At 49.9% G+C, this 12,908-nt stretch overlaps 1 protein-coding gene across 1 annotated transcript in view; it reads right to left on the bottom strand.

Moving 5' to 3' along the window:
• Window positions 1–7,216, bottom strand: part of FCGBP (Fc gamma binding protein) — a 39,776-nt gene extending 32,560 nt beyond the window's left edge. Inside the window, exons 1-3 of the mRNA XM_049621119.1 lie at window positions 7,022–7,216; window positions 4,501–5,748; window positions 2,066–2,412 (exon numbers count right to left, since the gene is read on the bottom strand). Coding sequence (XP_049477076.1) covers window positions 2,066–2,412; window positions 4,501–5,748; window positions 7,022–7,076 — 1,650 coding nt within the window. The 5' untranslated portion in view covers window positions 7,077–7,216. The remainder of the gene's footprint in view (window positions 1–2,065; window positions 2,413–4,500; window positions 5,749–7,021) is intronic.
• Window positions 7,217–12,908: the final 5,692 nt, after the last annotated feature.

The following is a 12,908-nucleotide window of genomic DNA, read 5'->3' as shown; positions in this document are numbered from 1 at the left end:
AATCTGCTTACTTATTCATCTCACAGAATCACCGGCACACTCGCAAAACGAGGGAGGTACCAGACTATTCAGTGCTGTGCTGTTTGCCATCATGAAAAAAAGCATCCATCCGCGGGGGATTGAGTTGAATGAATGAGGAGGCATCCATCCAATGGAGAACCGTGCAGATGTAAAAGAGAGAGAGAGAGAGCGCAGAGGCTCCCTTTATGCTGATACGGAAACAGCTCTAAAAGGCACCACTCAGTGCACAGCAAAGTGCAGAACAGAGCAGAGGGTACAGCGCTCTTTGCTAAGAAAGGGGAAAGGTAAGAACGTATTGTTTACATTGCTTGCATTGTCATAAAGGAACCCTAGGTGAACCCTCAGGAAATCAGTAAAACTAGCTACCTGGGGGGAGCAGGGGCAAAGCAGATGAAGATGGGAATGAAAGCCAGACCTAGGGGCACCTGGGTGCCTCAGTCGGTTAAGCATCTGATGACTATTGATTTCGGCTCAGGTCATGATCTCATAGTTCATGGGTTTGAGCCCCATGTAGGGCTCTGCTCTGACAGCTTGGAGCCTGCTTGGGATGCTCTCTCTCTCTCTCTCTCTCTCTCTCTCTCAAAAATAAATAAATAAACATAGAAAGAAAGAAAGAAAGAAAGAAAGAAAGAAAGAAAGAAAGAAAGAAAGAAAGAAAGAAAGAAAGAAAGGGAGCCGGGGCACCTGGATGGTTCAGTCAGTTAAGCATCTGACTTCAGCTCAGGTCATGATCTCTCAGTCCGTGAGTTTGAGCCCGGCCTCAGGCTCTGCTTCAGATTCCGTCTCCTTCTCTCTATCCCTCCCCCCACTCACACTCTGTCTCTTTATCTCTCTCTCAAAAAGTAAATAAACATTAAAAATTTAAAAAAAAAAAGCCAGACCTTTTGCAACAAGCCCTGTTTGTTCTGAGCTACGTGAATGCTTTACCTATTAACAAAAAATTAATCGCAGCATCATGGAAGAAACTCACAAATATTGTGCAGAGCAAAAGAGGTTTTACACAAAAGTCTTCTTACCCTGTGTGATTCCATTCATGTGAATTTCTTAAACACACACACGCAAGTTCTTGAACAGGCAAAACTAATCCATGGTGGGGGGGAAAAATCAGAACTGTGGTTGCCTCTGGGGGTGGGTTGGAATTGTTTGCGAAGGGGAATGAGAGAATGTTCCAGAATGATGAAAATATTCTGTTTGCTAATGGAGGTGTGCATTGCACATTTGTCAAAACTCCGTGACTTGAGATTTATGGATTTTATTACGTGCATATTTGGTATCAAAAGTGAACACAACAGTGTAAAAATATTGTATAAGGCAGAATGGTGAAGAGGCTAAGCATAGTGACTCAGAAGCCAGACTGCATCTGAGCCCTTGGGAAGTCTGTCATCTCCCTGGACCTCAGTTTCCTTGTCTAGAAGTGTTAATAATAATAATAATGTGGGGGGCGTCTCGGTGGCTCAGTCGGTTGAGCGTCTGACTATTGATTTTGGCTCAGGCCGTGATCCCAGGATGGTGGGGTAGAACCCTGTGGTCCGGCTTGGCGCCGGGCATGGAGCCTGTTTGGGATTCTTTCTTTCCCTCTCCCTCTCTCTCTCTGCCCCTCCCCTGCTCATGCTCATGAGTGCTCTCTCTCTCACTCTCTCTCAAAAAAAAAAAAAAATGCCTACCCCCACAGATCGCTGTGAGCACTCAATGCATTCATACATGGAAATCACTAAGAAACAAATCCAGGATATAATAGGTGCTCACTAAATTTAGTGTTTGGTCGCTTAAGAAATTTCCCATTGTTGGACATTTTGTAGCCTTTTTTTTTTCCTGTTGCTATTACAAGCGACATTGGCATAGACTTTTTTTTTTTTTCTAAACCATATTTCTGAGTATCCTTTAATTTTCTACAAGTAGAATTGCTGGACAAAGGGGATTTAACACTTGGCCACAGATTTTCAAACTCCCCCCACCCCGTCTCCACACCCTCCGCCCCAGCCTTTGCCTCCTCCTTCTGACTGGAGGCTCACAGGTATTCAATCTGAAGCTTCTGGGTACTCACTCGGACGAAGCCAACCTCCCCGCGGACCACCGACACTGAGTGGCTGTAGGCGCGCACGGTGACCAGGCCCACATAAGAGACGCGGCGGCTGCCTCGGTGCTCGTTCTTGGCTTCCACACTGAAAGCGGGCAGGCTCTGGTCCTCGCTGCACAGCTCCACCATGGTGTACAGGCACGTGCCCATCATGTCGTAGCGACGGCCATCGAAGGTGGTGTAGTGCGGGTCACCCTGGGCGCGGCAGGTGGCCATGGGGACCGCCACACACTGGGCCTGCCCGTCCACCACCTGGCACTGCTGCTGAGGAGTGCACTGCACATCTTGGCAGGAGGGCTCCTGGGGCAGCACGGCTGGGGGCGGGGGGCGGCAGAGAAAGAGTCAGGAGTATCCTAGCAGGTGGGAACCGTGGAGCTCTCCTGCTGCGGGGAGTTTGGGCAGTGGGCCCACGACTACCCATTTTAGAAGTGGGGAAACTGACGTCTGGAAACTTACAGGGAGAGAGCCGCCCAGGGATGACCCAACCCCATGTATTCTGATCCCCTGGTTTGACACAGCTCAGCCCAGAGGAACTGGAAGGTAGTGGAGAAGGATCATCATGGAAAGGTTAATTGGTGGGTTTTCTGTCCCCATTTCCCCCTCCCGTGCATCCCCACTCAGGTCAGAAGGCTAAGGCATCTTTATTTTTTTAATTAAAAAATTGTTTTTAATGTTTATTTTTGAGAGAAAGAGACGGAGACAGAGTGTGAGCGGGGGAGGGGCAGAGAGAACAGGAGACAGAATCCAAAGCAGGCTCCAGGCTCTGGGCTGTCGGCACAGAGCCTGACACAGGGCTCGAACTCACAAACTATGAGATCATGACCTGAGTGGAAGTCGGACGCTTAACCAATTGAGCCGTCCAGGTGCCCCCTAAAGAGTTGTTTTTTTTGTTTTTTTTTGTTTTTTTTTTTAAAGGAAGACAGAGACTGTTCATCACAACAGAAATGACTAGGGATCTGGCTGCCCGTGTTAGAATCCTGGTTCCACCAATGATATGTGCGGGCACTGGTTGAGTAATTTTAAACTCTCTGTGCCTCAGTCTCCTCATTTGTAACAAGGGAGTGATAACAGTACGTTCTTCACGGGGATGTTTGGGAAGGAGGGTGTTGCCAGGCTCAAATAAGCTACAACATAAGTAGGGGTTGGCCCCGGCGTTAACTGAGTGTTCCCTGTTATGATTAATCACCCACCCTTCCCCATTTCTACTATTCAAGCCCAAAGTGACTCTTTAAAGTTGAGGGACTTCCATGCCCAGGGTCCGAGGGGGCATTTTTGCCAGTGCAGGGAATCCTAATGTCCAGGGTCCTAGCTTGAGGCAGGGGGTCCACACAGGAAGAAATAGCTCTTCCCTGCCTCCCTGCCTTCAAAAGTTCTTGTTTTCTGTCCGCTCATAATAACTTACTAGATACCCCCTAAGAACTTTACAAATGTTAACTTATAACCCCCTCACTACAGTCCTGTGACAGTTATTACCCCTGTTTTACAGACGTGGAAACTGAGGCCACAGAGGTGAGGTCACACGCCCAAGGTCACACAAGCAGAGGTGGGATTTGAACCTGGGAAGTCTGAGTTTAGCATGTGTGACCTCAGATACCACACTGTACTGTCTGGGGGCCGTTCCTCCATGCGCTGAGCCTAAGGTTACACGTAGGGCCGGGTCCTAAAGATTAACTATGTTAATACATGCAAGGCACCTAGAATGGTCTCTGGTATATTGAGAGGTAACTCCTCCCAACACGGTAGCCATTGTTATTATTATACTTCCAGACCTCTTGAGCTGGGGTATAAACATTCCTATAGGAAGTGGGGGAGCGGTAGTTAGCAATTGGTATAGTTGCTAAAATATCAAAATATTTCTGGGGTGCCTGGGTGGCTCAGACGGTTAAGTACCGGGCTTCTGATTTCAGCCTCAGGTCATGATCTCAGGGTTCGTGATTTCGAGCCCGGCATCGGGCTCTGTGCTGACAGTGCGGACCCTGCTTGGGATTCTCTGTCTCTCTCTCTCTCTCTGCCCCTCCCCTTCTCGCTCTCTATCTCTCCCCCCCCCACACATACACACACAGGTCCCTCCCTCCAGGCACCTTGGCTCTTCCCTAGGACCCTATCTCTAAGCCCCCGGACACCATAGTGGCTTCTAAGACCCTGCTGCAGTGGTCTGGCCGGCACCAGCATCTCTCTGACTGGTTGGGACCTTGGATCTTACTGACCGCTAAATATTTAGCAGTTCCTGGTAGGAGAGGGAGGAGCTGGGAAGCCTTAGGGAAGGGAAGGACGGCAGAGGATGGAGGTGAGGTGGGGACAGCCCAGGGGAGCCAGGAATCCACAGGGGAGCAGGTGGGTGGGAAAAGGGAGGAGCCGAGAGAGCCCGCAAAGGGTACCCAGGCTCATTTCCCATCACTCACTTCGACCGCAGACACCTGCTGTCCCGTAGCTGATGGCGTGGGCCAGCCCGAAGGTGAGCAGCCCAAAGTCGGTAGTGGCCTCAATCACGTGGGTCCTGTCAGTCGTGCCGAGGTCCACTTCCGCGAACGAGAACTCACTGCCTGGCACAGCTGTCCACGAGAGATCGGTCCCCAGCCTGCGCCCCTCCATGGTCAGCTCGTTAACAGCCTTCGTCCGGGCCACCACCACTGCCACACCCTTAGTGCCTGGCACGCTCTTCACCACGTAGGCAGGGCAGTAGGCCGCCATGTCTGGGATCAAAGCCAGGTGGGGGTCATAGGTGACTCCATCCCTCACGGCACCTGTGCCAAACTGCAGGACCTGGATGCCCACATCTGCGGACAGGTAGAGGGGCAGGGATGGCCGGACCTCAAACTCGGCCACGTCGCCTGCCCCGAGCCCGCGGGAGCCGGTGGTGCCCCCCTGCTGGTAGGTCAGCCTCGTGGTCTGGCTGGCCACGACGTAGACCAGATCGTAGCGGCTCTGGGAGGACAGGGTGGGCACCACGTAGCGGGTGCCCCAGGCGGACGTGGGCAGCAGCTGCTCCACCACGTGGTTGCAGTTGGTGTGTCTCTGGACACAGCTGTGGCCGGAGAACACAGCCACGGGGCTCCTGGCCGTGATCTTTGAGCCCGACAATTCAGCTGTGCCCTGCACCTGGGCCACCTGGTAGGGCTTCAGAGTCAGGCTCAGGACACTGCCCACTGCGTAGAACTTGCTCTGGAATGTCACTGCCCCCTCCAGCTGAACGCTGACCGAGGCTCCCGCTGGCCCAGCCACCACAGCGAACTCCTTAACATGCTTGGAGGAGACGCCGGGAGGCGTGACCACAAAATACTCGGTGCCCAGAGCCCGGACGGGCCACAGCCGCGTCAGCTCTGCCGTGTCGGGCTTAGTGTTTACGGCCTGTGCGGAGATGGCGCGGTCCGAGCGGATCACCACCGCGCTTTGGAAGGTGTTACTGCCGACCATCTCGGCTTTGGCGCTGATGTTGACCGTGACCGACTGGCCGGGCTTCACCGTGACGTTCTGGGAGGTGCCGTCTGCCTGGCTGAGAACGGAGACTGAGGCAGGGCTGTCCGACAGACTGGAGAGGAGGAGTTGGAGATAGGCGCGCCTGTACTCGGGTACGTAGTTCTGTAGGAAGGCTGCGAGGAATTCCACCTCCCTGGGGTCCTGGGGGTCCACTGACGCCCCCTGGGTCAGCCCTGAGGGGGAGAGAATGAGTTATGGGTCTGCTTATCCAATCCTCCCCAGCGGACAAGTAACTGTTTGCACTGTGCTTAGATGCCATATTGAAATAGTGACTGGAGCATTCCACACCGCCCCCCCCCCCCCCCCCCCCCCCCCCCCCCACCTTCTCTCTTTCCTTTCTCCTTATTCACCTACCGGTCTTTGTGGCTTTGGTTTCCTAAAAGCCTGAACACTTTCAAAGGGGATCTCAAACTCCAAGGCTGATGGGGCCAGGCGAACAATGTGAATGTGGGAAACGATCTGGCTGGTGAGTGTGCAAACCAGAGCATTCATATACCAAGGAAAGCGCGGCGTTGCTACTGGGTTCAGCCTGTTATTATGATGGTTTATGGGCTTTTCTTTTCTTTTCTTTTCTTTTCTTTTTATGCCAGATCTTACCATTTTTTCAAGAGAAGCTGGCTCTTTGAATTTCCATGAAAAATTTTCAAATTGGTTTAAGTACTGTGGGGCTCAAACTGCCTGGATTCAGGTGCCTGTTTGATTTCTGTCTTAATAAAACTTGGGGGTGAGTAAAGGGGATAAAGGGAAGAAGATTATGGAAGTGAGGACAATGTGTCTCCTAGAAATAGAGAGGAGTGGGTGCTTTCCAACACCCCTAACTAGGAAGAGATTCTCCAGGGCTGGGAAGAGAAGGGAGAGCAGGGAGAAAGAGGGGGAGGATATCTACAGGGTCTTGGAGAGAGTATAGGGGTTATAGAAGGACTGTCTGTTGAATAAGGAGAGCTGGAAGGATGTCCCAATGTCCCACGGGGCCAGAGAATCAGGGATAATGAAGGCTTCAAAAGTAACTTAGGCAGATGCTGACTGATTCCCATCTTTTCCCCAGTACCCTGGTTTTACCTGAGACTCTAGGTCCTGGGCATAACCCTGGGGAATCCGGCACTAAGCCCTCCAAGAATGACTGTAGTAAAAATTACCATCACCTCCGCAGAATGAGGCTCAGAGTCAAAACGTTGTTTGAGTTACAGAAGACAGAGAAAGTGGTAGTTCTCACATACTTAAATTTGGGGACCGCGTTTTTTCTTTGCTTCCTTCTGGGACAGAGAGACAATGGGCAAATTCCACATTTCTCTGTAGAACCCACGGGACCTCTCTCCATCTCGGCTAGCCTGGGGTGGCATTGGGAGATAGGCTCATGGAGGGCGTACGGATGGAGGGTGCTGACCCCGGCAGGCAGCGTGCCCCAGACCAGAACAAGGACATCGATGGGATCTCTGCCCGACTTACCCCACAGGAGGGTTGCTCCGGTCCAGAGCGTCCACCAGCTCAGCAGGGACCCCATGTCTGCAGTGAGGAAAGAGAGGGGGTCATAGGAAGCTAGTCTGGCCCCACTGGCTGGACACTGTTCTGGAGAGGACAGAAGGGCCCAGTTTCAGGACAGGGGCTACCTGGGCACCAGGAAGGCTGAGGCAGGTTGGATCCAAGGGCCAGTGTGTGTATATATAGGGGACTCAGATGTTCAGTGGATCTGGTTGGGGGTGGGGAGAGGGCAGAACAGGGCAAGGATGGGGAGTTGGGTGTCCAGTGGTCTGGGGTTCGGGTGAGGAAGCCTGGAGCCAGGGGCCAGAGTAGGGGACCTGATGTCCCACTTCTAAAGGGGACCCCAGCCTATCTCACCTGCAGGTCCCTGGAGCTGTGGGGCTAGCCCCTGGGCTGGGCTATATAGCAGAGTTTCTTGCCTCCTTGGGCCACACCCTGGGCCATCTGCCAGGAAGATGGTGTCAACTTCCTGGAGGAGGTTGGTGATCCCAGAGCCAGGTGGAATGGGGACCCTGAAGGCCTGGAAAGGGTGGAGGGCCAGCTCAGACACCTGGGTCCTGAGAGGGGTGTGAGAACAGCTGGTGGCTGTGGCCTGGGAACCGGCTGGAAACTTCAGAACTGGAAGGGTGGTGTCCCTGAGGGAAACAGCTGGGGAGCAGGGTGCTGAAGGTCTGGGTTTCCGGGGAAGGGGGGTGGGGAGTAGGGGCGGAAGGTGGTATTTGATCTTGTTTGCTGGGCCGATGGTTGGATTTCTTCCTTTCCCTCCTGCCAGGAACAAGAGCAAAGGGCCTACATCCGGGTTCTGGCTGCTCCCTAGTCCCACAAGCTGATTCCTGGGCCCCAGCCATCCACATCCTGCATCCAGGCCGTGCTTCGGGGGGTGGGGACAGGTGTCTGGGGTGGGCAGGAATTTGGGCACCTGACCCAGGCTGGTGGGTACCTCCACCCCCAGGTTAGCAGGGCCTCCTAGATACATTGTCTGCAAAATGGGAACATCAAAACTAGCCTCACTGGGCTTATCTCCCAGACAGCACTCTGTACACTCTTGAGGACTGTAGGGTGGGAGGCAGGTTCTTCTGGTGGGCTTCCCCCTGGGAAGAGTGGGGTGGGAACTGGGGAGCTGGGAGCTGTGTGTGAAGAAGGATGGAGGTCTCTGTTTCCTGGTTCCACGCAGACACTGGGTTCTACTTCCTGGAGAATTATTTGTTTTCTGGGAGGTCGTTTTGCCCTGAGAAGGGACTGGCTGAACAGGCTTTGGGGAACTCTATGCTCCCCATCACCCCAGGATCTACCTGGGATGGGAAATGGGGGCCTACGTTGCACATGGGGAGCAGAAGAAGGGGCCGCTGAGAGGTGGTGTGGGCTTTCTGAGATGGGGTCTGTTCCTCCGGAGGAGCTGGCCATGCCCAGGTCTTGCTCCCCTCCTCCCAACATCAAGACTTATTGTTTGCTGGGGAGTCTCCCCTGGAAACAGCAGCTGCAAGGCCTGGGAGCCCTCTCGGACAACACCCCAGCAGCTGCTGCCCCCAGGACTCCTCCTCTCTTATCACCAAAGCCTGGGCCTTGGGTGGCCAGGGTGGGTGAGGGCTCTGGCATTCCCCACAAAGGGCAGGTTCCCAGAGGGATAGATAAAGGCTTGGAGTTGAACGGCACCCAAAGTCAACCAGGAAAATGAAGTGAGTAAACAGGGGACTGGATGAGAGCCAGGGATGTCAAGAAACAGGTGGGGGGCGGGGGGCTCATGGGAGTAGGAGCTTTGAAGGGAGCAGTGCCTGGGTCCCTGTGGGGTCTGGGGGTGGGCGAGGGAGCAGAGAATTAGGGTGAGCCTTGGGGGCGACTGATGAGGGAAACAAAGACAAGAAAAATTCAGCCTGCAGCCCATTGATAGGTGTCAGAGACCCCCAGCGTATAACGGTCCCCCAGATGTTTATGGCTGCCTTAATGTCTCCATTTTTACACTTCCCTGAAAACTAAAAGCAACCTTATTTTGACAATAGCTAAATCTTTAGGGTCCTGTGAGACCCTGCTTTCAGCATCCAGAAATTCCTTGGAGACCCATGTTATCTATACCTCCTCTCCCTCCACAAACTTGAAAGTATATAATTAGTCACTCCTCACAACCCCAGTAGCAGCTCTTTCTGCCCACGGGTCCTGTCCCCGTGCTTTAATGAAATCACCTTTTTGCACCAAAGATGTCTTCAAGAAGTCTTTTTTGCCATTGGCTCGCAAACCCCACTTCAAATTTCATCAGTGACCATGCCTCCCAATCTCCTCTAAGCCTTGAGGTCTCCCCTAGTTTGACCCCAGAGAGGAGGCTTTGTCCCCTCAAAATCCATTGCTGCCCTTCATAGTCAGAGTCCCTTAGAAATGGGTTGGTAGTGGGGAACCTCACGATTTAATATTTTGGATTTGACACCTACTGGGACCTTCTTCTCACTTCTTTCAGGACCCAAGGGGTGTGTGTGTGTGTGTGTGTGTGTGTGTGTGTGTGGTACAACACAAACTGTGGTTTACTCCGTATCACGTCTATTCTCAGAACCCCCTTATCTATTCTTGGAAAACCCCTGGAGATAACTTGTGGGGACCCTTCCTTATGGTCAGAGAAACACATCCATCCCTCCCCGCACCCCCAATCCTCATTCAGAGCCCAAATGGGTGTTTGAATCTGAGCCTTCTGGCCTCTCCCTGCTCCAGGATTTGCAGGGGGCAGGTTTGTGCTAATAAGACCGCTAGAGACCCTTGAAACCCTCTGGTTGCCTGGGCTTTACAGAAAGGGCACAGCTAGAGAGAATTTACTCTCTGCAGCTAAATGCAGATTTATTATTATGTTATTTTATTACATTAATTATTATTATAATTGAGAGATATGTCTCTTTGGTGGAACGATCCTTCCCCGTAATTCCCCTCCTTGTTCTTAGCAATTTTTTTTTGCTCTGAAGTCTACTTAATTTGATCTTAATGTAGTAACTTTTGGCTTTTTAGAGTTCTTGTTTGCACAGCACATCTTTTCCCACCCTTTTTACCTGTAACCTGCCAATATTGTTATATTTCAATATATATGGGGACAGATTACAGTTGAATCATGGTTTTTAAATTCACTCTACCAATTTCTGTTTTTGATTTTGTGTAATTTGGATAACTTACATCTAAAGTAACTATTGATGCTTGGGCTTAAGTTTGACATCTTATTATTCATTTTCCATTTGTTCCCTCTGTTTCTCATCGCTCTGGCTTTTTGCTTTTACATTCCTGTGGATTACATGAGCATTTTTTTTAGAATTCCATTTTGATTTATATTCGTTATGAGCGCATTCCTTTGGACAGTTTTCTTACCATTTGATCTAGGAATTACAATATGAACATATAATGTATCACATAAGTCTAGCATCAATATTTTACCACTTGGACTGAAGTACTGAAACTTTACTTTAATGTCTATCCATTTACCTCCTTCGCTTAAAAAAATATAATTGTGTTGAGTACTTCTGCCATCTACATTGAACAGCACATCAGACGATGCCATAGTTGTCTTGTACTTGGAGAGGGGTATGGAGAAATAAGTCTCTGCCATCTTGTCTGGAACTGGAAGTCACCGCTTCTTTTTTTTAAAGAATGTTTATTTATTTAATTTTGAGAGAGAGGGGAGAGAGAGAGAGAGAGAGAGAGAGAGAGAGAGAGAGAAAGAATCTTAAGCAGGCTCCACATTCAGCAGGAAGCCCGACTCAATCCCATGAACCATGAGATCATGACCTGAGTCGAAATCGAGAGTCAGATGGACACTCAACTGACTGAGCCACCCAGGTGCCCCTACCAGTGTACTTTTAAAATCCATTCATTTCAATCTTAGTCCTGACTGCACATAAAATTCTTTTTGGAAGCTTTCCCTTTATAAACCTTCCACAACTTTTTCATTCAGATTTTGACTCAGGCCTTTTCTCTCCAAACAACCAGTCTCGTTTTAGGACAAAATTACTTTCCTTTTCCTCAACACAATGTATTCCCCTTCCTTAGATCTTTCTTGTATATCTCCTGCTTTCCTACATAGAGAGTTGCTACCCTTATTCCCACCAGTCTTAATTACATTTAGCCAAGTTTTAACTCCTAAAAACCATAGTCTCCAGTGAAAACTAAGTAGTAACCAATTGTGAACTGTTATATCAGACTTCTTTAGATCTGAAATTTATAAATACATTTCACAATTTTATTTTATTTTATTAATGTTTATTTTTGAGAGAGAGACAGAGAGAGAGAGAGAAAGAGAGAGAGAGACAGAGTGTGAGTGGGGGAGGGGCAGAGAGAGAGAGAGACACAGACACAGAATCTGAAGCAGGCTCCGGGCTCTGAGCTGTCAGCACAGAGCCTGATGCAGGGCTTGAACCCACAAACCGTGAAATCACGACCTGAGCCAAAGTCAGATGCTTAACCAACTGAGCCACCCAGGTGCCCCAAATACATTTCACAATTCTAAAAACACGTTTTTCCATAGTTCAATTCTTTTAATAAAGTGCAAAGCATATTTACCAAAAGACCCAAGTAATCCTCAGCTTATCTGCAATAGGAAACCAAAAGCAGATAAACCTCACATTCAGTAATCAATGCTTCAGTATCTTACCTTATTTAGAAAATACTTAGATGCCCAATGAATTCAATCCAATTTGCCATCTCCAAGCAAAATTTTAAGGTTTCGGGTTACCAAAGACTTTGAAAGCTATCTTAACAATTACCCATGAAAACTTTGAGGCAGACAAAAGTAACCACCAGTTGAAATCTTTTTGCTAACACCGGCTTATTTGACCTTTAGTCATCCTTGGTAGTATATAAAAGTTTTATATTAATGCTGATAACTCTAAATTTTTTTTTTAACGTTTATTTATTTTTGAGACAGAGACAGAGCATGAACAGAGAGGGTCAGAGAGAGGGAGATACAGAATCTGAAACAGGCTCCAGGCTCTGAGCTGTCAGCACAGAGCCCGACGCGGGGCTCGAACTCACAGACCGCGAGATCATGACCCGAGCCGAAGTCGGCCGCTTAACTGACTGAGCCACCCAGGCGCCCCTAATGCTGATAACTCTAAAGACATGTCTATCTTAATTAAACTAAGAAACTTAAATTAGTTTAAATACTGAATATGGGAGCACCTGGGTGGCTCAGTTGGTTGAGGGTCCAACTCCTGATTTTGGCTCAGGATGAACTCATGGCTCGTGGGTTTGAGCCCTATGTCAGGCTCCATGCTGGCAGTGCAGAGTCTGTTTGGGATTCTCTCTCTGTCACTCTCTGTCTGTCCTTCCCTTGCTCTCTCTCTCTCTCTCTCTCAAAATAAATAAATTAAATTAAATTAAAAAACCAAATATGCTCCATCTGGGTCCACTTAAAACACAACCAATTTGTTCCCCATTGTCAAATTTTTAGCTGGGGCACTAGTGGGGAAATCTGAAGTGGCTGGTGTAAGTCCGGAGGGGTGCTCTTTGCTCCTGGACAGAGAGGGTGGAAGGAGGAGACAGTGGTGCCAGGAGCCAGTTATGCAGGCCGCACCCAAGGTGGTGCAGAAACAGGAATGAAAGGAGGAGGCAGGAGAGGTGAGCTGCTGCCAGACAGCTGGAGGTGGGCAAAAGCCCAGAAGACAGAGAGAGAGGCTCCTGGCTCTGAAGCTCATCAGTTTGGACAGATGAGCAGACGCTTGTTTTTTTCTCACCGATAAGTAGAAACGGGCAGTCCATGTAGAGCCAGAGAAGACCGGGAACTTCCCTGAAACAAAAGGAGTTTTGGCAGCTGCTCCATCCTGAGGTTGACTAGCCAGAGACAATTGATTACAATTATCATAGCCATTAATCTGGGTCTGTTAAGTTCTATAGC

The sequence above is a fragment of the Panthera uncia genome, assembly GCF_023721935.1.
Source record: "Panthera uncia isolate 11264 chromosome E2 unlocalized genomic scaffold, Puncia_PCG_1.0 HiC_scaffold_19, whole genome shotgun sequence".
Taxonomy (NCBI): domain Eukaryota; kingdom Metazoa; phylum Chordata; class Mammalia; order Carnivora; family Felidae; genus Panthera; species Panthera uncia.
Note: the sequence above shows the minus strand (reverse complement) of the source record. Positions and strands in the feature narration are given on the sequence as shown.